This window comes from Myotis yumanensis, unplaced genomic scaffold (assembly GCF_028538775.1).
Source record: "Myotis yumanensis isolate MYYU_CA2020_CCGP unplaced genomic scaffold, mMyoYum1.0.hap1 SCAF_11, whole genome shotgun sequence".
NCBI lineage: Eukaryota > Metazoa > Chordata > Mammalia > Chiroptera > Vespertilionidae > Myotis > Myotis yumanensis.
Genome location: NW_027223762.1, coordinates 17,941,703 through 17,969,328, shown reverse-complemented (window position 1 = coordinate 17,969,328; position 27,626 = coordinate 17,941,703). Strand labels below are relative to the sequence as shown.

The window sequence follows — 27,626 nt, the reverse complement described above, 5'->3', positions numbered from 1 at the left end:
TTATAAGTGATATGTAAATTTTAGAGTTAATGACAAACAGATTATCATGGAAATCATGGACATGAAAGAAATCACCTTGAGGAGAAAGTAGAGAGTAAAGAGAATAGGGTCTTTGGACCAAGCCTTGGGGGAACGCCAGCCTATAGAGCCCGAGAAGATCAATAAGTGTTAGGAAGAAAGCTTGACCATTGAAGAAGAAAAATCAAAAGAGCTTTCCAACAAGAAATGAGAGATCCACAAGGTCAGCTTCCTGTCTCTGTCGATTTGCCTATTCTGGATGTTTCACATAAATGAAGTCATACAATAGGTGGCCTTTTGTGTCAAGTATTTTTATTTATCGTGTCTTCAAGGTTTATCCATGTTGTAGCATGTTTCCACACTTCGTTTCTTTTTATGATTGAATAAGTTTCCATGTGTGAATATGCCACATTGGTAGATATTTGGTTTGTTTCCACTTTTTGGCTATCATGAGCAGTGCTACTGTGAACATTCCTGTATGAGTATTTGTTTGAAAACCTGTTTTTCAGTTCTTTGGGTATAGGCCTAGGAGTGAAATTGCTGGGTCTAAGCTTAACTTTTTGAGGAAATAGCAATTCTTTTCCATAGAAGCTGCACGGTTTTGCACTCCCATCAGCAATATAGGAAGGTTCTGATTTCTCTACATCCTCATCAACACTTTTATTTTCTGTATCATTATTACTAGTATTGTCATTCTGGTAAGTATGAAGTGGAACCCAGTTGTGTTTTGATTTGCATTTCTCCAATGAGTAATGATGTTGAGCATCTTTTTATGTGCTTGTTGGCATCTATAAATCTTCTTTAGAGAAATGTCTCTTCCAGTCCTGTGCTTACTTTTTGATTGGGTTGTCATTTTGTTAAGTTATGAGTTCTTTATATTCTGGGTAATAGACCCATATCATATATATGATTTATAAATATCCCATTCTGTAGATTGTCTTTTTATTTTTTTTATAGTATCCTTCAGGACACAATTTTTTTTTTTTAGTTTTGAGGAAGCCTAATTTACCTGGTTTTCTTTTGTTGCTTGTGCTTTTTTTTTTTTTTTAATCACCACAAAGATTCCATTGACAAATCCAAGGTTAGGAAGATTTACCCTATGTTTTCTTCTAAGAATTTTATAGTTTTGGCTCTTATACTTAGGTTCTACATCCTTTTGATTTTGTTCATTATTTAAATCATTGCTACTGAATTAGTTCAGTGTAGCCCATAAACTGGGGTCATAATTTACCTAGGTAAATTGCCCTCACATTGATTTCTGCAAATTTCAAAGGGAGAATTTGTGGGATATCATAGGAGCATCTATTTCCATATAGCTAAATCCTTTATGGTTCAATAAACATCACTTTATCTTTATTTTTTAAATACATTTTTATTGATTTCAGAGAGGGAGGAGAGGGAGAGAGAGATAAAACCAATGATGAGAGCGAATCATTGTTTGGCTGCCTCCTGCATGCCCCACCCTGGGGATTGAGCCTGCAAACCGGGCATGCGCCCCGACTGGAATCGAACCTGTGACCTCCTGGTTCACAGTTTGATGCTCAACCACTGAGCCACACCAGCTGGGCAATAAACATCACTTTATATATATAACACCTCTAAAACAACAACAAATCAAACAATGTATATACGTATGTATATATGACACCTCAACCTTTTTCTTCTAACATTAAGAATTCTAATTGCACTTCTACAGCCTTTTTACCTTCTCAAGCAGGTAGGTGAATTTGTGCTTGACACTCAATGGAAGCAGAGAGCAGCGTTAAAGAGACAGGCCCCTTCCTTTTATTGGCCAGTTGAGTTTTGAAAGTAGAAAATTTTGGAGAAATTCACTTGATTTTGCAGTCCCTGAGAGAGAATAAAAGATTTTTAAAGAAAGTTTTCTCTGGATTTATGTATAACTGAGATGAATCATATATAGTAAATTCTTACTCCATTTTGTTTTCTAAACAGGATTGGGAAAATCCGATTACATATGTTCTGTGGGTATCACTTCTTTCAAACATTACTTGTATTGTAGGTCACTGGAAGAAGAAATGGCCGATGATCTTTCAGTAGGTTTCTACATAGGAGAACTTAATAAATACTGTCAGAAGAACTACATAGATGTTAATTATCGTGAAGTGTCTAAGACAGGACCTCCACATGACTTAAGGTAAGATTCTATTTAGAAAAAGGATATATACCTATAAAATATAAACTAGGGGAATGAAACTCTGGCATAATTTTGAGGTCGATACTTAGAGTAAAATTGCCACAGACTTCTGTGAGAGAGTCCTCTTGGTATGAAATTGTAACTTTGGAGGACTCTGGAGAAAAAAAGAGGGTATAAGCTTTCCCATGCTTCAAGATGATATGCTATTATGCTTTTGGAGGTCACTGCTTAAATATTGAACATACGTCAAAACCTTCAAAGGTAGACATAAGAGGCACTGGTGGTTGGAATACTTGTGTCTCGATAATGCATGAGTTTCATAATGTTTTGTGAATATTTTCTTTGTAATCAGGTTTACAATTCAAGTTATATTAGATGGGAGAGAATTTCCAGGAGTTAAAGGCAGATCAAAGAAGGAAGCAAAAAATGCTGCAGCCAAATTAACTCTTGAAAAACTTAAAGAAGAACGGGTGAGTAATTGCCTTTTTCCCTCTAGTGAAAAGGGACTCACAATATAGTTTATATTTTTCTCTGTGAGAAAATACCGACATGAAAAAAAAACCCCATTGGCAAGTTCCCTTACATTCACAAGTTCAGTTTAGTGTTTTCCCTGTCTCCATTTCTGTAGAACCTGAAAGAAAGGTACACCTAGGCCCCAGCTGGTTTGGCTCAGTGGATAGAGCATTGGCCTGTGGACTGAAGGGTCCCGGGATGGATTCCAGTCAAGGGCACATGCCCAGTTGCGGGCTCGATCCCCAGTAGGGGTTGTGCAGGAGGCAGCCTATCAATGATTCTCTCTCATCATTGATGTTTCTCTCTCTCTCTCCCTCTCCCTTCCTATCTGAAACCAATAAAAATATATTTTAAAAAAAGGAAGAAAGGTACACCTAGGAAATAGTGGTCAAAGCTGGATAATACCTGTTTAGAGTGCCCATAGTAGTGACATCCTCTAAAGCTGAACAGATGTGGAAAGGAAACAGGGAGAAATGAGCTGACAGGTGCTGGTGGAAGTCCCTCCACTTAATTGAGGGAATCCGTAGAAAAGGACAAAGAGATGAAGGGGATTGTGTGGAGAGGGATGTATGTGGAGGGCAGGTAATGGAGAACCAACATACACATAATTGGCAGCCCTGAAGAAGAGAACAGAGTGACCAGTACAGAAAACGCTACCTGGAAAGATTTCAATAGAAAAAAATATTTTTTTAAATACATTTTTAGAGGAAGGGGAGAAAGAGATAGAAACATCAGTGATGAGAATCATTGATCGGCTGCCTCCTGCACGCCCCGTACTGGAGACCAAGCCTGCAATCCAGGCATGTGCCCTTGATCATAATTGAACTTGGGACCTTTCAGTCTGCAGTCTGACGCTCTATCCACTGAGCCTAACCAGCTAGGGCTAGGAAATATTTCTGAAAGAGAGAAATAACTGGGTGAAGATTAAAATAACAGATATAGGAAAATACAGAACCAAATTAACTCTTGAAATACTTAAAGAAAAACAGGTGAGTAATTGCAACTTCAGTCATTGTGAAAGTACTGAGTTCTAGTGATGAAGAAAGAATCCTCAAGCATCTAGGCAGAAGAAAGAAATTACGTAAAATGTAAAAATGAAAAAAAAAAGCAACATTAAAAACCAGGATATAAGGGAGCAGCAGCTTTAAAATGAGACAAGAAATCATTTATAGGTGGCACAAAAGATAGTCATTCTCAGATACTGAAACTTTTGGAAAATTTAGCTTTCAAGATACTTTCCTGCAAAATCTTACTTGAAGATGTTTCCTTCTAACCTCAATTGAAAAAATAAATTTGGCAAAATCACACTCCTAAATTGTTAATGAGCTAGAAAACCAAGTCAAGAAGTTAGAAAAAGAACAAAAATTTAACTATTTTATTTTCCCCAAAAAAAGCAGAAGAAAGAAAATAACAAAGGGCAGAAAGTAATCTAAAAGAAAACAAAGAAGATCAATAAAACCCAAAGTCAGTTGTTTAAACAAGATTAATAAAGTAGCAAAACTTTAGACACAATTTTGTTAGATTAGGATCAAAAGAAGATGCAGATAGCAATGGAAGGATTGATGCTGTTATATTTACCTTTTCCATTAAGTTATCATCAAGGATATAACTTTAGTTCAATATTTGTTATTTTGTTTTTTGAGGGTACAGTAAGCTAGAAAGTGTTACAGGATTTTGCATGGAAAAACAGAAAATTGACTCTTGTTTTTCCTTATCCTATACTAGAGGCCCAGTACACAGATTTGTGCACTGGTGGGGTCCAGCCAGCCTGCCCTGATGGGGGCCATTAGCGGTGGGCGGCTGGGGTGAGGGGCCATGGGCAGGGCTGGCCAGGGTGAGGGGCCCGTAGGCATTTTGGTCGTTCTGCCATTCAGTCGATTTGCATATTAGCTTTTTATTATAGAAGGATAATATGTAAATCAACCAAATGGTGGAGTGACTGGTTGCTATGATGCGCACTGACCACTAGGGGCAGACGCTTAATGCAGGAGCTGCCCCCTGTGGTCATTGCACTCCCACAGGGGAGTCTCCGTGTCAGTGCTAAGGATATCCTACTGACCGCTTAGACCTGGGCCTAAGGGCTCCTGGACTGTGAGAGGGCACAGGCTGGGCTGAGGGACCCCCCCCCCCCCCCCCCCCCCCCCGCCCACCCTGAGTTCATGAATTTTGTGCACCGGGCCTCTAAGTGAAACTATAAAAGGAAAATGGGGTGATTCTTTTTCTATTGTTAAAATTCTTGTGGGAATTTTCTGGTAGAGGAAAGTATATGTTTCTACTTTGACTCAAAGTAATAGAATAGTAGGGGAGTATATAAAATCTAAGTTGTTTATCAAATGACACATTTAGTAATTTTATTAGAAAAATAAAATACAGAGTCCTGGCTATTAGTGGTTAGAGTGTCAGCCGAGCACTAAAGCGTCTAGGGTTTGATTCCAGGTAAAGGGCACATACCTGGGATTTGGGTTTGGGGAGACGTGCAGGAGGCAACCCAGTGGATGTGCCCTTCTCATAAGGATATTTTTCTTTCTCCTCCTCTCTTGTTCTCTCTTTCTCGCCGTCCCAACTCCCTCCTTTCCACTCACCCTGAAAAGCAATGGAAAAAATGCCCTCGGGAGAGAATTAACAACAACAAAAAAGAAAAAGAAAATACAGAGTTAAATCTTTGTTGTCATCTGCATTAAACAAGATTTTTTTATTCTTTGCAGGAATCTAATCCTTTATCCCTGCCGACAACAGATACTTCAGATGATTTGTCCAGTGAGAATTTTATAGGTCGTCTTGACAGGATTGCCCAAAAGGAAAGACTCTCTGTAAATTATGAACAAAGAAGTGAATTGAGCCCCAGTGGGGCCGGAAGGTGAGATGAAGTCGGGTTTTTCCTTCTGTTTCATTGAATCTAAGCAATAGAATGAGCTTATTTCCATGTCTAATTTTATGGAAATGTTTGTCCTTTTTGTACATTTTGCATGGAAGGTTTTACGGGACTTATAAACTATTGGACAGCTTTGTAATTAAAATGTTAAAATACTTGAATGCTGAAAGCTTGGAACCCATCTAGCATAATTGATCAAATCTGGGCAATCCTTTATTTCTGAGGCCTATCTGGATGGTTTAATCTGCAGGACCCCTAGGAGTGTCCTGTATGAAGGATGCAGAGATCTCTCCAGCCCTGAGATCATAAATGGGAGTGGCTGCTTGAGGACGGCCCTGCCACACGATGAGAGCTCTGTCTGTCCAAGTGCTCATCTTTCATATTTGTTTAAATGGTGTCCCTCTGAAGATTGATACCATGTATTAGGAGGAATAGTATTTCGTCCTAGACCAGGGGTGGGCAAACTTTTTGACTCGAGGGCCACAATGGGTTCTTAAACTGGACCGGAGGGCCGGAACAAAAGCATGGATGGAGTGTTTGTGTGAACTAATATAAATTCAAAGTAAACACCATTACATAAAAGGGTACGGTCTTTTTTTTTTTTAGTTTTATTCATTTCAAATGGGCCGGATCCGGCCCGCGGGCCATAGTTTGCCCACGGCTGTGCTAGACTATGAGGAGACCAGGATTTGAGGAATATGATGAGGGGGACAGATTAAGAGTTTCAGGTACTGAAAATGTCACCAGTAAGCTAAGACTTAAGTGAGGATAAAGAATGGACTGGGCCCTAGCTGGTTGGCTCAGTGGATAGAGCGTAAGCCTGTGGACTGAAGGGTCCGAGGTTTGATTCCAGTCAAGGGCACTGAAGAGCACGCGGCTGGGTTGCAGGCTCGATCCCCAGTAGGGGGCATACAAGAGGCAGCCAATCTATGGTTCTCTATCTCTCTCTCCCTCTCCCTTCCTCTCTGAAATCAATTAAATATGTATATAAATGGACTGGAACTGAGAAAAACAAACCAATGAGCATAAGGGAGATTGTTTCTCAGCTACAACCAGTCAATTAAATAAGAGAAAAAAATCTAAATGCAAATAGCCCAAACAATCACTTTAAGATACTGTTCTCTGAATTGATGGAGCTATTCATGTTTGACTTTTTACTCCCATGGCTTTTAGGCCAGACGAGGAAGAGAAAAATGTGATGGTATGAAATAGTCAAAAGTGAATTCTGTGGGTCAGGCTCATAAATTATTTTACTTTTCCTTAGCTTAGCTGTTTGTTTGCTATGAATTAGGTACTCTAACATTAGATTCCTAAAAGACAGAAGTCTTCTTAGGAGGTGCCTGGGAAAAATAGGAACTATAGAAGCGATGAAGTCACTTAGCTTAACCCCCAATTCATTCTCCCTTTAGGACCTAGAGGAGAAGTCTCACACTGGGTAGCTGTATTTCTCTCTCTAGTAAATAATATTGGAACAATTTTGTGGTAATCTATAGTAACTCCATGGTACTGACCATGTGCATTGCTTTGCCACCTTAAAAATAATTCTTATGCCCGGCCAGCATGACTCAGTGGTTGAGCATCGATGTATGAAGGAGGAGGCCACGGTTGGATTCTTGGTCAGGGCACATGCCCAGGTTGTGGGCTTGAACCCCGATATGGGGCATGCACGAGGCAGCCGATCAATGATTCTCGCTCATCAGTGGTGTTTCTATCTCTCTCTCCCTCTCTGAAATCAATAAAACTATATTTTAAAAAGTAATAATTATTATATAATTGTCCAAGTGTCCTGGCCTAACCACAAATGTACTTACATTCATGTGAGGAGGAGTGGGCTTCAGCCCCGGGGGTTTTGCACTTTGGGGATTTTTCTTAGGATTTTGTGCAGATAGTGGGGGCAGGAAATGCTGGGGTTAGAGCAGAATTCTTGCTTTGCTCATTCCCCACAAACAGCGTAACCTCATTGTTTCTCCTGTAGAAGCCCATTTCCTTTACTGGCTTTTTCTTCCCTATTTGAACATCTCTGAGAAATTCACCGATCATCTTTCCATTTCTGCCTTCATATGTTTTGACCTTTAGGGAATTTTTAAAAAAAAAATATTTATTGATTGATTTCAGAGAGGAAGGGAGAGGGAGAGAGAGAAACATCAATGATGAGAGAGAATCATTGATCGGTTGCCTCCTGCACACCCCCTACTGGGGAATCAAGCCCGCAACCCAGGCGTGTGCCCTTGACCGGAATCGAACCTGGGACCCTTCAGTCCGCAGGCTGATGCTCTATCCACTGAGCCAAGCCGGCTAGGGCGACCTTTAAGGAATTTTTTAAAAATCACCACTTAGTGCCTTTGTGCCAGATCTTTGAAGGAAGCAACAAAAAGTTAGAAGTTGCCTGGAAAATGCAACCTGAAATGTCAGCCAATCCTGGTTATTCTGACAAATTGGTCAGCTTATTGAAGATTTAAATTACACAAAGACATGAAATACAAAGCTACCTTAGTGTGCTTTAAGGCCTTTATTGATGTGTGTGTGTGTGTGTGTGTTTTCAAATCATAAGTTAGATTTACTATTTTTTGGTATTTCAGTAAATAATGTCCATCATTTTTCCTAGTTTTTTTTGTAAATGCAAAATTGGACAGAAAGAATATCCTGGTGCTGTAGGTTCTACTAAACAGAAGGCAAAACAGTTGGCTGCTAAACTTGCATATGAACAGATACAATTAGAAAAAAGCTCAACGGTACGTACTGCCTTTGGATGTCTTTCTTCTACTTTATAATTTTCTCTGAAATTGCTTTGAGACTTGACTGTGCTTGCATGATGTCAAGACAACCAATCACATAGCAAAAAGATTCCTTGATTCTGTGTCCCACCTGTGTCCCATGCGTTAATCTCCTAATTGTGTGTGGCTGTGGATTTGGTAAATGTGGAGAAATGGATGTGGCAGTTAGCACACGGAGACCGAGCCACTGTGGAGAAGCATTTAGCTGTAGTTACACCCCCTGAGGGGCTCTCTTTCTTCCAGAAAGGTGATTCGGGATCCGCTGACACTCCCCTGGCTGGGTCCAGTGACTGTGGGAGCAGCTTCTCGATGACACCGTAAGTGTGTACAGACAGCTGTGATATTTAAGAAATTCAAATTGCTGCCTGAAAGAGCACATTTTTATGAAAAATGTTTATTGTTTAAAAAGAATTTAGGGAAATAAGTTACTTACCAACAAAAATAGACAGAATTCATAAACTAATAGTTCCTTTCTTTTCTTCTTTGCAGTTCTGAATCATCCTCTGAAAGTGGCTTTTCGGGAAATGGATCAGAGAGAAATTATAACAGTGACAGAGTTAGTAATGCTCTTTCATCTTCTGTGGTACAGTATTCGTCTCCAAACTTCCTAGTTAGTCTGAATCCCCTTTGTGCTTCCTCACGTAAAAATGACCTTCAACATAATTTTTCTATTTTTATCTCCTGTGCTCTCACTACCTAATAATATTTGGGGCTTTAGACTCTCTTCTTTCTTTATGAACCCACATCCCTCACGTGTAGAATTCTCCCACTTGTCACATCCATCTTTCTCTCCCTACTGGCCTTCATATTTTCAAATATTCCTGTGATCTTGCTTTTTATCTTATACCAGCTGAGCAGTAATTAAAAGACTCATTCATATAGCTCTGCTTCTGTTTTTAAAAAATCAGAACTAAACTTAAATAAAAACTAAATAAATAAGATAAATTTTGCGGTAATGATTAGTGTTACAAAAGTTATTCTATTTGTAAGGAACTACAAATCAATAAGAAAAAGACAACTCAGTAGAAAAATATGCAAACAATCTGCACAGAAAATTCAGAGAAGAGATACCCAGATGGTCAAATAACATATGAAATGATATACAATTCAAAAGAACAGTTAGATGCTATTTTAAACTCATCAAGTTGGTAAAATTTGAGTCTGGCAATAGTAAGTATTGACACAGCTATGTTCCCTTATCCTATATAATAAAACCCTAATATGCAAATCAACTGAATGGCAGAATGACCAGTTGCTACGACTCTCACTGACCACCAGGGGGCAGATGCTCAATGCAGGAGCTGCCCCCTGGTGGTCAGTGTGCTCCCACAGGGGGAGTGCTGCTCAGTCAGAAGCCTGGCTCGGCTGGCGAGCGCAGCCGAGGCGCGGGCCTAAGCCGGCTGTCATACATCCCCCAAGGGGTCCTGGACTTCGAGGAGGCACAGGCTGGGCTGAGGGACTCCTTCCAGTGCACAAATGTTGTGCACTGGGCCTCTAGTAACTATTATATGCTGCTGGTGCAAGTAGAAATGAGTACAACCATTTTGGAGAACAATTTGTCAACATGTAGTAAAGTTGAGGGTGTACATGCTATAATGCCAAGGAGTTCCCTTCCTGGGGATATTTCCTAGAGAAACACATGCATGTGTGCACAGAGAAACAGGTGTAAGAATATTCTGTGCAACATTGGATGTAATGGGAAGAAATTAGAAAAAAATCTTGCTCATGAACAAAATGGCTAAATTACTCTGTAGTGTAGTCATCATGCAATACTGAGGCTGGCGGGTGATATGAGCACAAGAAACTTAGTCTGATGCTTCCCACTCTGTGTCACTATATTTAGGTTGAAAAAGAAATCCACAAAATCTACCAGAATAATAGTGAATATGAATGAAAGTAGTTATGTGGCATTAATTTTTGAGAAATATATTGAAGATTCCAGCTTTTTGCTAAATATAGAAATTAATTTGTACTAAAAATGAAATATCAGCATTGCACTTTTTAACTGGTGATCAGATCAGAAACCCTTGGGGAAACTGTTTTAAACTAGATCCCTGGGCTCCATCTGTGTCGTGATTAGCGCTGTGACTGATGGGATGCCCGCCTTCTTGCTGAGCTCTGCTGGCCAGAGGATCAGCAGGGAAGCCATATTCTGTACCAGGAGAATCAGTGCTTCTTCAGAACATGCCCTACAATGGCCATAACTGTCTGGTTGCTATAATAGATGAGAACATTGATATAAGCAAGTAAACTGGGTAGCAGGGTTTGATAAGAGTACAAAGATTGATGAGCTTATGGACAAAGAACTGTGGTTACAAAACCTGCTAGAAGTAAAGGAGGAGAGAGAGCAAGAAAAAGCAATAGAGCCCTGGCCAGGTGGCTCAGTTGGTTGTAGTGTCATCCCATACACCAAAAGGTGGAGGGTTGATTCCTGGTCAGGGCACATACCTAGGTTGTGGGTTTGATCTCCAGTTGGAGCACAACCAATCAATGTTTCTCTCTCACACTGATTTTTCTCTCTCTCTCTCTCTCTCTCTCTCTCTCTCTCTCTTTCTCTTCCTTTCTCTCTCTTTAGAAAACAAACCAAACAAAAAAACATATCCTCAGGTGAAAATTAAAAAAAAAAAAGGATAAAAGCATTAGAATTGATTTAATCATTTGAAACAACTTTTTGTTTTCTTTTGTTATAGAGTAGTCTCAGAAAAGGTTTGAAGAACGTGAAAATGTGAGTATCATTATGCATTGAATTTAGTTTGAAATGAAGTTTTCTTTCAGACTTAGTCTGTCAACCTTATTTATTAACTCGAGTATTTGTAGAGTGTTGTACATCCATATTTGAGTAGGGTTTTAACCTTTTGCGCTCCAACGTCGAGGCTGACTCGACAGACCAGGCGCTAGTAGCAGGTGCAACGTCGAGTTGGTGATTGAGCTAATTGGCAATTTCTGCCAGGGAACTACTGCAACCAAGAGAGGAAGGACTTCCAATTTGGACCAGACTGTTTGAATTCCAAAAATAAAATTGGAGCGCAAAGGGTTAAAAGTAGAAAGCATTGCCCTGGCCAGTATGGCTCAGCTGGTTGAGTGTTTTCCCATGCACTCAAAGGTAACTGGTTAGATTCCCATTCAGGACACATTCCCAGGTTGCTCATTCAGTCCTTGGTGGGTGCAGGAGGCAGCTGATTGATTTTCTCTCACATGAATGTTTCTCTCCCCCTCCCTCCTCATACTCTCAAATTGATAAAGACATATTTTTAAAAAGTAGAGAGCATGGTTAAAGATCACAAAAAGCTTGAATGTACAAACAAATAATTTTAAATATGCAGAGAAATTGTTGTACGCACACTGTACATGGTAGACATAAAGGCCTACAGGGATCTTGCTAGAGCAATTGGTTAAGGAAAGTGGGCTTGGCGAGAGATTTTTAAGAGAAGTGCATTATTCTGCAGATAAACAGGTAGAGTAGAAATGGTGTAAACTCAGGTAAGAAATAAAAAGATCAAATGCTATCAAATATTGATTCAAAATATAAAAAATCTAGTAATAAGCTCTGGAAACAGGCCAAGTGCCCATCAGTAGCTGAGTGGATGAAAAAGCGGTGGTGCATTTATGCAGTGGAATACTACACAGCTATGAAAAAGAAGGAGCTCTTACCTTTTGCAGCAGCATGGATGGACCTGGAGATTATTATGCTAAGTGAAGCAAAGTTAAAAAAAAGCATAGTGCATGGCATAAAACCACTCTAAGCAAGTTACATTTGATTTCAATTTTATTTGAATTTTACATTCTTCTCTAATTTTTAGAAATTTGGCGCCTAAGTTTGACTCTCCTGTAAATGAGCATACTGTGGATGAGAGGTAAGAAAGAACTGTAAAACAGAATTTGCTTAGAGATATGTTTGTTTATTCCACAAAAGTTTCATAAGGAACTGTTGTACATCAGACAGGCCGTATATACTAGTATTTCCACCTGAACAGTTAAATTATTTTGGTACAGTCAGGCCCACAGCAGATCATTGTATCTCAAAGTAAAGTTTCGACAAATCTAAATGGAATGTGGTGATGTAGATCTATGTGATGCTTATGTGGGTTTCTCTGAGATCTATGGAAGTTTTTAATATTGAAAGCAAATATTCCTATAAACCAGTGATTCTCCCCCCCCCCCCCCAAAAAAAGTACTCTTGCCATAATCAGAATAGTACCACTTGAATCTGTTTTTCATTTTCCAGTTTTCACTTTGAAAAAGGATGTCTCTTGTAGTAGATCATTTGTTTGGGTTCAAATAAAAGAGGCCTGTTTGCAACAAAAGAACATTGAAAATAAGTTTAAAAATAACAATAAAGAGCCCTAGCTGGTTTGGCTCAGCAGATATAGCATCAGCCTGCAGAACGAAGAGTCCCTGGGTTGATTCTGGTCAAGGGCACATACCTTGGTTGCAGGCTCCTCCCCAGCCCCGGACCTAGTCAGGGTGCGTGCAGGAGGCAACCAGTCAATGTGTTTCTCCCACATCAATATTTCTCTCTGTCTTTCCCTCTCTCTTCCACTCTCTCTACAAATCAATGGAAAAAATCCTCCGGTGAGGATTTTAAAAAATTTAAAAAGTAAATTCAGTACTAAAACAAACAAAAAACCAATAAAGAATCCACATCTATCAAATAACTGCCTAATATATAGCTGGCACTGTGCTGGGCATTGGCAGTGGGTTTATAGTAGGAACAAATAGAACAGCTCTTGCCCTCATAGAGTTTTGTGGGGTTGAAAATTACCTGAAAAACTCTGTAATTACAAACTATGGTCAGAGGCCTGAAAGATGAGGCGGCACAGGGAGGTGGGAAATGAAGATGGGACAGGAGACGTGAGGGTTCAAGGAGCAGAGAGAAGGTTGTGTGCTTGGAATGCAGTGAAAATGGGCACTGTGCCGGGGGACAAGCTGGAGAGGGAGCAGAGGCCCCATCACAAGGCCCCATGGAGGCCATTTAACGACTTTCCATTTTTTGCTGAATGCAAAGCTAGGCTATTGGCAGTTAGGCAATAGAGAGGCATGATTGCACTGGTTGCTGCGTGGATTATGATTGAATGGGAGGAGGAGGGAAAGTGGAGAGTCTGGTTAGCAAGGTCCTGCAGCAGCCTGGTGGAAGCTTTTACTGGGGTGAAGATGTCAGACGGGAAAAGTGGGCCGATACCAGTGATACGTTTTAGAAGTAGAATTGGCAGGTCCTCATGATGGAATTAGAAGTCTTCGAGCCAGGCTGGCACTGAGCACCTGCTCATTTCTCTTATAATAGCTTGATGGTAGCCGTGGAACACAATATGGTGCTTTTTTCTAAAATTTTATGCTTGTGAGAAGATTCTTTCTCATGGCAGTTGCACAGCCAGGAGTTGCCTGTGTCTCCCAGGGATGATCTGTTGTGTTGAGAGGAGGTGGGGGAGGAACGATCCTTTGTGTGTGGAGTGGGCCCTTATTCAGAAGTGGGGAGGCAAGTTTGTTATATAGTCCATCTCATCAGTGGCCTTAAGGGAGAGTGGAAGGGGTGGGGGCCAGCTAGCGTTGAATCTTAGAATAACAGTGGCGTTTATCCTTTAAGGTTTATCAAGGATTTTGAAGAAATAGCACCAATTGGCTCTGGTGCATATGGCAGTGTTTTCAAAGCAAAACACAGAATTGATGGGACAACTTACGTTATTAAACGTGTTAAATACAATAACGAGTAAGTAGCCAATGTTTTGTTTCATTATTTTAAATAAGAAGATATGTTGAATTGTACTATTCTTTTTTATGCATCTGTCTTCTTCATGAGTATATTATTTACTTTTTCCCAGTCTTCCTTAAAAATGTTACTCTAGGCCAGCTGGCATGGCTCAGTTGCGAGTCCACCTATGAACCAGGAGGTCACAGTTTGATTTCCGATCAGGGCACATGCCCAGGTTGCGGGCTAGATCCCCAGTAGGGGGTGTGCCAGAGGCAGCCAGTCATTGATGTTTCTATGTCTCTTTCCCTCTCCTTTCCTCTCTGAAATCAATAAAAAAAATATATTTTTTAAAAATGTTAATCTATCATCAGGAGCTTGTCTTACTCAGAGCATGAGGTGTTAGTCCAGTGGGGTCAGACTGGACCTGGGTTCAGCAACCTCGGTACTTGAAGTCTGGCTAAAAAAGCCAAGACTCCATTTATGAGAGAAAATCACAGAGGTGGAAGAAGTAATGCGTAGAAGAAATGGGATTAGGAAACAAGTGATAGAGGCAAAGGAAGGGTCCTTGAAGTTTGGAAATTAGGAAGGTAATGGTAACACTCTGGGGGAATGGGAATGGGGAGGGAGAGGGGAAGATGCAGGCCTGCTCCTGGGAGGGAGAGCTCACGGAGTCCTCAGTCCTAAGGGTTTTTTGTTTGTTTGTTTGTTTGTTTTTTGTTTGTTTGTTTTTAAAGTACATGCCCTTGACCAGAATCGAACCTGGGACCCTTCAATCCACAAGCTGACGCTCTATCCACTGAGCCAAACCAGTCAGGGCAGTCCTAAGGGTTTAAGGGTGGAGATTTTAGGGAAGGTCCCAGGGGAAGATTTAATAGAATATTCAGCAGCTTTCCAGGTGTGTCCTTTCAAGGTCAAGGTCTACACTGATTCGTCAGTGCCAATGCCGCTGGTCCTGAGGTCAGCCATGAGATCACTTACTTGGTTTTGCTGCTTTTCTGGGCCTGGAGCTGAAATACAACTGAGGCCTAGATGTTATCTCTAGGGAGGAAAGGTTAGGGATTCCAAACTACATGACCAGCAATATGCTAGGAGGAGGAAAGGTCACCCTGGGGGCAAGGTGTCACCCTACAATTGTCCTTTTCTAGGCACCCAAGGCTTTTCCCTTTAGTGACCTTCTGTACCTGGCCCATAGTCCTTGCTCTGCTCAGGTCTAACTTCCTACCACAATTCTGTTAAGGCTGTCTTGATGAAAACGCAAGTTATAGAGTCATTTAGCTCAAGGTGACCTTTGAGATTTTCTAGTTTCATCTCTTGACTCGTTTTCCAGCAATTGTTACTTCGTCTAAGTTGGCCAGACTGATCCTTCAAAGACTAGAGAAGGGCGGAAAAGGTGGAAAAGAGATAGGGAGAGTGGGCTGAGCAAAGGAGAAACAGTCAAAGAGTCCTAGGTGCTCTTCATCCCAATCACACCTACTTCCTGTCCAAGGACAATACCTTGCTTGGCTTTGGAAACACCTTTATGCCTTCTTGGCATCAAAACAAGCTTTTTCCTTCTTCACTGTTTTGCTTAACAAGAATGAAATATTGTTGTTCCTTCCATTCAGTAGCAATTTTTTAGTGGAAATACTTAACGATGAACATGGTGCAATATTAGGGGACATTAGTAGTGGCTTCATAAATTGGTAGGACACAGTTAAAATATACTTGGAAATAATAGTCCAGAGCCATAATAATGTTTGTACATGTTGACTTAAGGATTTTCTGTCTGGGAACCTATTCTGAGGATAGTGCCCAAATTAAGGGAAAAATAACTATGTAAGGGGATATAAATACAGTGTTGTTTATAATAGTGAAGAATTAGAAAAAACAAAATATCTAACAATAAAGGAATGATTAAGGATGTTTTGTTTTCTTTCCCCTGATCAGTGGCTATTTTACAGTCATTAAAAATGAGGGTTATATGCTGAAAATATTTACACATGAAATCATACAATACTGAAAGTAGCTTCAGAATAATACAGGGGAAGATGAGGAAGTGGGTAAGGGTACATATGAAATTAACAACTGTTTCATCTGGGGATGGCTAGGTAAGGGTTTGTTACACTATTTACTCTTTTTTAAAAATATACTTTTGAAATATTACATTAAAAAGTTTTTATGCCCTAGCTGGTTTGGCTCAGTGGATGGAGTATCAGCCCTCAGACTGAAGGGTCCTGGGTTCGATTCTGGTCAAGGGCCTATACCTTGGTTGCAGGCTCAATCCTATGTCCTGGTTGGGGCCGTGTGGGAGGCAACCACTTGATGTGTCTCTCTCACATGTTTCTCTCCTTGTCTCTCACCATCCCTTCCACTCCCTCTAAAAATCAATAGAAAAATATCTTCAGGTGAGGATTAACTAAAACTAAAAATTAAAAAGTTTATACATGCTAGTTATGCAGACTGTAAAACAATAAGGAAAATTGTAAAGATAACATGAGAATAAATATTATCTATAACTAGTAGCCTTGTGCACGAATCCATGTGCCAGTAGCTCGCCAGTAGCTCACTGCTGCCCTCCAGTAGCTCTCTCCCACTGCCCGGCCCTCCTGTAGCTCCCCCATCGCCTCTCCCACCCGGCCTCCCTCATAGCTCGCTGTCCTGCCCCCTCCTGTAGCTCTCCACAGCCCGCTTGTAGCTTGCTACCCCACCCTCCTGCTGATCCGTGATCTGGTCGTTATGCATTCGGTGGTTAACGCTTCATGGCATAATGACCATTTGCATATTACATCTTTATTATATAGGATAATAGAAGCGTAATATGCTAATTAGACCAGACATCCTTCAGGGCATCCTTCCGGACAAACCTGGATGAAGCTGGGGCTGCAGCTGTGGGATCGAGGCAGCTGCTGGGCTGCGAAGGCCTACTCTTGCACCAATTTCATGCATCGGGCCTCTAGTACACTAAAATTACAAATATATAAAAATATAAAGACAAATGATAAAAAATAACTCCAAGTAATACCTGATTGTGTTAGGATTGTCAATAATGAGTAACTTCTCTTTATTTTTACAACTTGTATGTCATATAAATAATTTTTCAAAATAAAGACTGAAATTGTACAATGTCTGCTTATCCTTTCTCATACTTGAGATTTCAGATTCGTTTATTCCATTGAGCATAGAATTGTCTCCACTTCTGACTGCACACCCCTGTAAAGCTCCCACATGAACAGCAAAGTTTCCATTTTGCTTTCTGGATCCTCTCCTTTGCGTTTCTTTGCCACACACTGGAAATTCCGAATTAGACCCTTCTTACTGCCTGGGTTATCTACCCATGCTGTCCAAATGGGGCTTGTTTTGAAACTCAAAGTGACTTTAGCACAAGTCTAAATAAGACATAATGTGTGAATTAGCTACCATAATTATATCATTGGCATTTCAAAGACTTCAGACTCGGCGTAAGTCATTTCGTGGTTACGTCGCCATCTCCCATTTATTTATTTAAAAAAAAGGTTTCATCATTTCGATGTATGTACATATGTTTTCTATTATTCATTTACCACAAGTAAAGGTCAGGAGTTATCTTTCTTTTTTTTTTTTTTTTTTTTTTTATTTTTTTTTTTTTTTTTTTTAATTTTTCGCTTAAAGTATTACAAAGGGTATTACATAAGTATCCTTTCCCCCCCCCCCTTGACAAACCCCTACCCTCCCTTACCCCCCAGTGTCTTATGTCCATTAGTTATGCTTATATGCATGCATACAAGTCCTTCGGTTGATCTCTTACTCCCCTCCCTCCTGTCCCCCAACTCTCTCTGGCCTTCCCACTGCAGTTTGACAATCAGTTTGAGGCAGCTCTGCCTCTGTATCTATTATTGTTCAAAAGTTTGTAATGGTCTTTATTATCCATGAATGAGTGAGATCATGTGGTATTTTTCCTTCATTGACTGGCTTGTTTCACTTAGCATAATGCTCTCCAGTTCCATCCATGATGTTGCAAATGGTAGGAGTTCCTTCTTTTTAACAGCAGCATAGTATTCCATCGTGTAGATGTACCACAGCTTTCTAATCCATTCATCTACTGATGGGCACTTAGGCTGTTTCCAGATCTTAGCTATGGTGAATTGTGCTGCTATGAACATCTGGGTGCATATATCCTTTCTGATTGGTGTTTCTGGTTTCTTGGGATATATTCCTAGGAGTGGGATCACAGGGTCAAATGGGAGTTCCATTTCCAATTTTTTGAGGAACCTCCATACTGCCTTCCATAGTGGCTGCACCAGTCTGCATTCCCACCAGCAGTGCACAAGTGTTCCTTTTTCTCCACATCCTCTCCAGCACTTGTCGTTTGTTGATTTGTTGATGATGGCCATTCTGACAGGTGTGAGATGGTACCTCATTGTTGTTTTGATTTGCATCTCTCGGATGATTAGTGACTTTGAGCATGTTTTCATATGTCTCTTGGCTTTCTGAATGTCCTCTTTTGAAAGGTGTCTATTTAGATCCTTTGCCCATTTTTTGATTGGATTGTTTATCTTCTTTTTGTTAAGTTGTATGAGTTCCCTATAAATTTTGGAGATTAAGCCCTTATCAGATATGACGTTGGCAAATATGTTTTCCCACGAGGTGGGTTTTCTTGTTGTTTTGTTGATGGTTTCTTTTGCTGTGCAGAAGCTTTTTATTTTGATGTAGTCCCATTTGTTCAGTTTCTCTTTAGTTTCAACTGCCCTAGGAGCTGTATCAGTGAAGAAATTGTTTTGGCATATGTCTGAGATTTTGCTGCCTTTGTATTCTTCTAGAATTTTTATGGTTTCCTGTCGTACATTTAAGTCCTTTATCCATTTTGAGTTTATTCTTGTGTATGGTGTAAGTTGGTGGTCTAGTTTCATTTTCTTGCATATGTCTGTCCAATTTTCCCAACACCATTTATTGAAGAGACTATCTTGGCTCCATTGTATGTTCATGCCTCCTTTGTCAAAAATTAATTGAGCATATTGGTTCGGGCTAATTTCTGGACTCTCTATTCTATTCCACTGATCTATATGCCTGTTCTTGTGCCAGTACCAGGCAGTTTTGAGAACAGTGGCTTTGTAATACAGCTTGATATCTGGCATTGAGATCCCACCTACTTTGTTCTTTCTCAGGATCGTTGCAGCTATTCTGGGTCTTTTTTTATTCCAGATGAATTTTTGGAGAGTTCGTTCTAGATCTGTGAAGAAGGCCATTGGTATTTTAATGGGAAGTGCGTTGAATGTATAGATTGCTTTGGGTAGTATGGACATTTTAATGATGTTGATTCTACCAATCCAAGAACATGGTATGTTCTTCCATCTGTTTATGTCTTCCTCTATCTCTTTTTTCAACGTCCTGTAGTTTTCTGAGTAGAGGTTTTTAACCTCTTTAGTTAAGTTTATTCCTAGGTATCTTAATTTTTTTGATGCGATGGTAAATGGGATTGTTTTTCTGATCTCCCTTTCTGAAAGTTCACTATTGGTGTATAGAAATGCCTCAGATTTCTTGGGGTTAATTTTGTATCCTGCTACATTGCCAAATTCATGTATTAAGTCTAGTAGCTTTTTGATGGAGTCTCTAGGGTTTTGTATGTATAATATCATGTCATCTGCAAATAAGGACAGTTTTACTTCCTCTTTTCCAATTTGGATGCCTTTTATTCCTTCTTCTTGCCGAATTGCAATGGCTAATACTTCCAGTACTATGTTGAACAGGAGTGGTGAGAGTGGGCATCCCTGTCTTGTTCCTGTTCTTAGGGGAAATGGTGTTAGTTTTTGTCCATTGAGTATGGTGTTGGCTGTGGGCCTGTCATATATGGCTTTTATTATGTTGAGGTATGATCCTTCTATTCCCACCTTTCTGAGAGTTTTTATCAAAAATGGGTGTTGGATTTTGTCGAATGCTTTTTCTGCATCAATTGATATGACCATGTGGTTTTTTTCTTTCAATTTGTTTATGTGATGTATCACATTTATTGATTTACGGATGTTGTACCATCCTTGCATCTCTGGGATGAATCCTACTTGGTCATGGTGTATGATCCTTCTGATGTACTGCTGGATCCGATTTGCTAAGATTTTGTTGAGGATTTTGGCATCTATGTTCATGAGGGATATTGGCCTGTAATTCTCTTTCATTGTGATGTCTTTACCTGGTTTTGGTATTAGGGTGATGCTGGCTTCATAGAATGAGCTTGGAAGCGTTCCTTCCTCTTGAATTTTTTGTAGTAGTCTGAGGAGGGTAGGTTTTAGTTCTTCCTTGAATGTTTGGTAGAACTCCCCTGTGAAGCCGTCTGGCCCTGGGCTTTTGTTTGCTGGAAGCTTTCTGATGACTGCTTCAATTTCTTCCATAGTTATTGGCCTATTGAGGTTTTTAGATTCTTCCTGATTGAGTTTTGGAATGTTGTATTTTTCTAGGAATTTGTCCATTTCCTCCAGGTTGTCCAGTTTGTTGGAGTAGAGTTGCTCGTAGTATTGTTTAACAATCATTTGTATTTCTGTGGGGTCTGTTGTTATTTCGCCTCTATCATTTCTGATTTGGTTTATTTGGGACCTCTCTCTTTGCTTCTTGGTGAGCCTGGCTAGGGGTTTGTCAATCTTGTTTATCCTTTCAAAGAACCAGCTCTTGGTTTCATTGATTTTCTGTATTGTTTTTTTGGTCTCTATTTCATTGATTTCTGCTCTAATCTTTATTATCTCCTTCCTTCTGCTCACTCTGGGGTTTTCTTGTTGCTCTCTTTCTAATTCTTTGAGTTGTAGAGTTAGATGATTGACTACCATTTTTTCTTGTTTTTTGAGATAGGCCTGTAGAGCTATAAACTTTCCTCTCAGGACTGCTTTCATTGTGTCCCAGAGGTTTTGGATTGTTGTGTTTTCATTGTCATTAGTGTCCAGGATGTTTTTAATTTCTTCTTTGATGTCATCGGTAACCCAATCAATATTTAATAACATGCTATTCAGCTTCCAAGTGTTTGAGTATTTTGGGTTGGTTTTATTGTAGTTTATTTCTAACATTATGCCATCGTGGTCTGAGAAGAAGCTTTTTATGATTTCAATCTTCTTGAATTTGTGGAGACTTTGCTTGTGACCCAATATGTGGTCTATTTTTGAATATGTCCCATGAGCACCTGAGAGGAATGTATATTCCGCAGCTGTGGGGTGAAGTGTTCTGAAGATGTCAATTAAGTCCATCTGATCTAGTGAGTCATTTAGGATTGCTGTTTCTTTGCTGAGTTTTTGTCTAGTGGATTTATCCAGTGATGTCAGTGGTGTATTAAAGTCCCCTACTATGATTGTATTGTTGTCGATCTCTCCCCTGATATCTTCCAGAAGTTTTCTTATGTATGTGGGTGCTCCTGCATTGGGTGCATATATGTTTACCAGGGTTATATCTTCTTGTTGTATTGATCCCTTTAGTATTATGAAGTGGCCTTCCTTATCTCTGGTTATGGCCTTCACTTTGAGATGTATTTTGTCAGATATAAGTATTGCTACCCCAGCTTTCTTTTCCTTTCCATTTGCGTGAAAGATATTTTTCCATCCCTTCACTTTCAGTCTGTGTGAGTCCCTTCTAATGAGGTGGGTCTCTTGTAGACAGCAGATGTATGGGTCATGTTTTTTTATCCATTCAGCCACTCGATGTCTTTTGGTTGGAGCATTTAGTCCATTTACATTTAAAGTTATTATTGAAAGGTATTTGTTTGTAGCCATTTCTTTTTTGTGTGTGTGTATGTGGCTGTTTTCTTTCTGAGCTTGATATTTCTTCTTTTTACACCAGTCCCTTTAGCATTTCTTGCATGGCTGGCTTGGTGGTGATAAACTCCCTTAGCCCTTTTTTGTCTGTGAAGCTTCTTATTTCCCCTTCAATTTTGAATGATAGCCTTGCTGGATAGAGTATTCTTGGATTCAGTCCTTTGCTTTGCATCACTTTGTAGATTTCCGTCCATTCTTTTCTGGCCTGATGTGTTTCTGTTGAGAAATCATTTGATAATCTAATGGGAGATCCCTTGTATGTTACTTTCCGTCTCTCTCTTGCAGCCTGTAAGATTCTCTCTTTATCCTGAACATTTGCCATGGTAATTATGATGTGTCTTGGTGTGGGTCTTTTCGGGTTCACCTTGTTTGGAACTCTCTGGGCTTGTGTGACTTTTTTCTTCCCCACCTCAGGGAAGTTTTCTGATATTATTTCTTCGAATAGGTTTTCTAATCCATGTTCGTCTTTCTGTTGCTCTGGCACCCCTATTATTCGTATGTTGTTTCGTTTCATGTTGTCCCAAAGCTCCCTTAGGCTCTCCTCCTGTCTTTTAATTTTTTTCTCCATTTGCCGTACAGTTTGAGTGTGTTTTGCTTCCTTGTCTTCTAATTCACTAATTCGGTCCTCCGCTTCTCCCAGTCTACTGTTGATACTTTCAATGGAGTTTTTTATTGAAGCTATGTCACTCTTCATTTCTTCTTGGGACTTACTTAAGTTGTTGATTTTTTCATCTGTTTCTTCTAGCTTCTTGCATAAGTAGTTGAGTTTTTCATCTGTTTCTTCTTGCTTCTTGAACATGTGGTGCATGTACTCTAGGAACCTTATTCTGAATTCTTTTTCCGTCATGTTGCATATCTCTGTCTCACTTAGCTGCTTTTCTGGGGAGTCCTCCTTTTCTTTCCTTTGGGGGTTTCTTTGCCTACCCATGTTTGATCTCGCTGACATATGTAGATGTTGAGATGTTCAGTGGCTGCTCCCTGGGTGGCAGGGGCTCCTTGGGTTGTGGTTGCTGCTCAGATGGTTGCGGTAGCAGCTGCTTTCCAGTTGGCAGCAGCTCCTCTGGTGGGTGTTGTTCACAGCTGTGTTGGCTCTTCTGGCTGGTAGGGGGAGGCTTCAAGTACAGTTGCTGTTCCACAGACAGAGGGTGTGGTGATCAGGAGGCTGTGGTGATCAGGAGGCTGCGGTGCTCAGGGGGCTGCTGTTGCTTGGATCTGCTGGGTTGATTTAAAGGCACAAAATACAACAGAGCAAGGCACAACGTACCAGGCACTGAACACAAGTATATTCACAATATTAATAACCCCAAATAAAGGTGACCACCCGAATTGAGAGAATTAGGGGATAAGGGAGAAAGAAGAGAAGAAGATAAAAGAGAGAACAGAAAAGAAAAATAAGAAAAAAACAAACAAAAAAGGAGTGAAAAAATAGAATTGGGAAAAAAGAGGGGGGAAAAAAAGAGAGCGAAAAAAGAGAATGAAGTAGAAGCGTGGAAGAGACTCCCCGTATGAGGAGCAAACTCCAATAGAACTGCCACTAATCTCAACAAATTCCAGCAACAGATCCCTGGAGATGAATGCAAACTACAAACCACCAATAATATCCAGAGGGGTAAGGGAAAACAGAAGCACAAAAATAACTGGGGTGGGGTGGAGGAGGGAAGGGAAAAACCAGCAGAAAAAAAAGAAAAAGAAAAAGAAAAACAACCTCACAACCAGTTCTAAAAAAGAAGAAAAAACACAACACAAAACAAACAAACAAATTAAAAAAAAAAAAAAAAGCCCAATAAATTCAACAATCAAGAAAACAATAAAGATAAGAGAGAAAAAAATGTTTGGAAAGTGAAGAAGGATAAAGAATAGGTGTATAAGGATTTAGAGCAGTAGATTGGAAATAGGATATATAAGTAGGGTGGAATTAGACAGGGGGTAAAAAGAGGGAATTGGGAAAGTCTGGAGCAGGAATAGGGTAAGAGAAACAGGACACCAAAAGGGGAAAAGTAAGGAAGAGGGTTTTAGCAAAGAGGTGGAATTGAGATAGGGAAAATTAATGCTAAAGGAACGATGAAAATAGAATGGAGAACACTAATCCCAAAAGAAAATAAAGAGAAAATGAAATGGCACTTTAAAAAATGGTAAAATGGTAGCAGTAATAATACTGATTAAAAATAAAAATGTGGTAATTGAAAGGGTAAAATCAGGTGATGGAAAAAGAAGAAAAAGAGAAAAAAAAAATTTGGTTTCTTGGTAAAAAGGTGAAAAAATTAAAAAGAAAAAGAAAAAGAAAAAATTTGCAGTAGTGATGGTCTTTCGGTTCTTCTACTCTTCAGCCTGGTTCGCCTTAGTCCTGCCAGGTATTTAGGAGAGTGTTGAATTTGCCTGCATTACACTCTTCCTCCGTGTTGTAAATCACAGTCCTGATTTTAAAGCAGGCCGTATTTGTGATCCAGTCTGCCTTAATTTGTATTCCCCTAAGAGTCAGTTTGTGGCTCAGCCTCTGGGTGGCAGTGTTTTTGGGTTGGCCTCTGAGGCTATACAGCTTCTCTATCCTTTTTTAATCCTTACCCTGCTCTGTGTTGTTGGTGGGACTGAAAATCCCTCTATAGGCCAGACCCTGGTAACTCCCAGGGGCTAATCAGCTTGTTTTAGTCCTTTATCTCATACAGGGTGGAATCTGGGAGTGGCTGTGCTCCTTGCCTGGGGGGCTAGGGGGAGGAATTCCACCCTCTGGAGGAATGGCTGCCCCAGTCCTGGGCCCAGGGGGGGTCTCAGCACTCAATTCGCTGCCACCTCCTCCGGCTCCCCCTCTTTCCTCAGCCTCTCCCCAGATTCCCCTCGTCTGCACCTTCACCCTCTCTTCAGCACAGGTGAGTGTCTGTATCCGAACTGTCCTATGAGCAGGGTTCAGTGAAAACAAAGAAACAGACAAACGCCAGCCGGCCGCGGAAACGCTCCCCTCTTACCGGTCTGGGAAACGCTCCTCTCTTATGGGCACTGCATGGTCTGATCAGTTCCTCAGGATGCCCCCTTTAGTCTCAGTTCTCCGCAATCACAAAATCCAAATCTCAAATCTCCTGGCGCCAGCAAACCCGCGGAACTCCTTACCCTGGTCAGGGTCTGTGTCTGTCCCAAGAGACGCGGCTGTCTGCCATGCGGTCTCCCTCCGACCCTCTGGGCTCAGGTCTGGCAAACTTTCCTGCCCAGATCCCTGGTTTTTAACCTTTCCAGGGGAGGTCTGCCCTTCCAGGCTGCAAGCCGTCTCACCAGCTGAGTAAATTTGCCAATTCGGGGTGGGTGTTATTAGTTTCAGCTGCTTACTCCGTTTGCTCCGGGACAAGACCTGGGACGCGTCTGCCTATATCGCCGCCATCTTCCAACCGCCCTTATCTTTCTTTTAAATGTTTTTTACTGTTTCATCACTGCTGTGTATGTGCTCCATGTGACTGACATAGGTCTGTGGTCGGCAAACTGCGGCTCGCAAGCCACATGTGGCTCTTTGGCCCCTTCAGTGTGGCTGTTCCACAAAATACCACGTGCGGGCACGCACGTACAGTGCGATTGAAACTTCGTGGCCCATGTGCAGAAGTCGGTATTTTGTGGAAGAGCCACACTGAAGGGGCCAAAGAGCCGCATGTGGCTCGCCGAGCCACAGTTTGCGGACCACTGACATAGGGGCTTATGTAGGGGGGTTCCGACTTACGGCGAAAATCGCATTATGTCCCGCCATAGGATCGGATCTCCGACGTAACCCCAGGACCTACTGTACTGCCAATGACTTTTAAGTTGTCTGATGTTTGGAATGATTTGTCACCACTTTTTCTTCTGTGTTGAGAGTGAAAACAGCTATGTTTTTTCTGTATGTTCACTTTTTCCTTTTCAGGGCTCCTGACCTTCATTCTAAAACTCTGGGTGTGGGAATCATGGCAACTGTTCAGATAAAGGAGGTGTTTTGTTATTGTTATCAGGGATGTATACTGACCCCTTCTATTCCCTGTTTCTTTTAACTAGGAAGGTAAAGCGTGAAGTAAAAGTTTTGGCAACGCTTAGTCATCCAAATATTGTTCGCTACTATAATTGTTGGGATGGAGATGATTACAACAAAAGGTAACTAACAAAGAAATTCTCATAGACATAATAAGATGGAGGAAACTGTCATTGGCTATATGTGGGCCATTAATACATTTAATAATCACAACAAGGATGAGAAAGGATAAGCAGACACTGTTTGAGACACTGTTTATCTCCATTCTGCAGGTAAGGAGTCAAAGAATAATCTTTCCCTTCCTCCTCTCCTTGCTCTCAACTTGTTTTCAAACCATTTTTTCTGTCCTCAGCTGCTTTCAGAATCTCGGGTTTAGCTTTCCTGACTTTTTTGTTTCATAGATAGAGTTGTGTACCTGCCCCGACTTCAGTCGAGGCTGGAGAGAGAGTCTTGAGAAGGAAGTTTGAACATGTAGATGCTGCAACTGGAGCGTCCCTCCTCAGCTGCCAGCACTTGTCTTTCCCTCTCTCAGGCCCCCCAGATGCAATCAAGGAGTCTCTTTCAAATGCCACAACATCACTCCTGCTGGGGTGGAGAGCAGTGAAAATAATTTTAAGACCCAGAGCTTAAGGTTGTAGGGACACCTCACTTTGTATACTTACGTTTTGTCTCAACTAAACCAGTGCCAAAGGGCTGGAGGATTCAAAAGAGCGGGCATCCCTCTTTTTTTTAAAAAAAAAAAAATTCTTTATTGATTTGAAAGAGGAAGGGAGAATGAGATAGAAACATCAATGATGAGAATCACTGATTGGCTGCCTCCTGCACACCCGCCACTGGGGATCTACCCCCCCCTGCCCGCCCCCCACTGGGGATCTAGCCCTCAACCCAGGCATGTGCCCTTGCCTGGAATCGAACCTGGGACTCCTCAGTCCGCAGGCTAACGCTCTATCCACTGAGCCAAGCCAGCTAGGGCTGGCATCCCTCTTTGGAAGTCACCCAGTGTTTCTTGTGGATGGTCCTCTCGCTGCAATCCCGAGGCCATTGTGGGCTTGTTCATTCATCATCTCCTGCCACCAGCCCAGTCAGTGTACTGAGAACTTTATCATCAGTTTCAGGAGTTCTTGACTGGCAGCACTTGGGACTTTAGCTTTTAGCAAATTCTTGTCTACCTGTTTCTGTCTTCTAGCCAGCATATGTTCAAAGAATATAAGTTAATATTGAGGCCCACGTATTGCTGAAAAAGAAAACATGGTCAGCAAAATCAGTCCTCCCAGTTATATCTCATAGCAATTTGCTGGCACTTCTTTTAGAGTACTATCCTTGTGCTATTGTTTTAGGTTTGTTTTTCCTTTACCTCTCTCCTATTCAGCTGTCATCCCATGACAGTAAGGATAGTGCCTAACTCATTTCCTCATCTCTAGGTGCCTATTCACAAAATGATGCTCGTTATATTGAGGGTGAATTGCAATATTTAAAAATTACTTTATATAATAATGAGATTTGGTTTTCTGCAATTCCATTGTATTAATGTTCCCTTTCCTACCTTTTAGAAAAGTGATTAAGGACCTTCAGCATTAAAGGATGGACAGGCTTATACTTTATGAATTAGCTAAACCAATAAACGCCCTGGACATCTGGGAACTTAGGTTTAAATAAAAAATGGTTTATTATATTGTGATTCAAATTTATTTATTTAGATTTCTGTTTTGAGACATGTTTTGTGCTCAATTAGCTGGAGCGTCATCCCACACACCGAAAGATTGCTGGTTCGATTTCAAGTCAGGGCACATACGCAGGTTGTGGGTTCAATCATTGGTGTATGTGGTCAATGTTTTTCTCTCTCTCCCTTCTTCTCTCTCTGATATCAATAAGGATACATCCTCGGGTGAG

At 40.7% G+C, this 27,626-nt stretch overlaps 1 protein-coding gene across 3 annotated transcripts in view; it reads left to right on the top strand.

The window, feature by feature from the left end:
• Positions 1 to 27,626, top strand: part of EIF2AK2 (eukaryotic translation initiation factor 2 alpha kinase 2) — a 41,244-nt gene that overhangs the window by 3,730 nt on the left and 9,888 nt on the right. The window contains exons 2-11 of one of the 3 annotated variants that reach the window (XM_070429020.1): positions 2,039 to 2,173; positions 2,526 to 2,643; positions 5,392 to 5,543; positions 8,164 to 8,290; positions 8,576 to 8,649; positions 8,822 to 8,888; positions 11,023 to 11,057; positions 12,133 to 12,186; positions 13,914 to 14,036; positions 25,763 to 25,858. In XM_070429020.1, coding sequence (XP_070285121.1) covers positions 2,055 to 2,173; positions 2,526 to 2,643; positions 5,392 to 5,543; positions 8,164 to 8,290; positions 8,576 to 8,649; positions 8,822 to 8,888; positions 11,023 to 11,057; positions 12,133 to 12,186; positions 13,914 to 14,036; positions 25,763 to 25,858 — 965 coding nt within the window. In that variant the 5' untranslated portion in view covers positions 2,039 to 2,054. Of the gene's footprint in view, positions 1 to 2,038; positions 2,174 to 2,525; positions 2,644 to 5,391; positions 5,544 to 8,163; positions 8,291 to 8,575; positions 8,650 to 8,821; positions 8,916 to 11,022; positions 11,058 to 12,132; positions 12,187 to 13,913; positions 14,037 to 25,762; positions 25,859 to 27,626 lie in introns of all 3 variants that reach the window. The other 2 variants (XM_070429018.1, XM_070429021.1) reach the window with 2 other exon arrangements.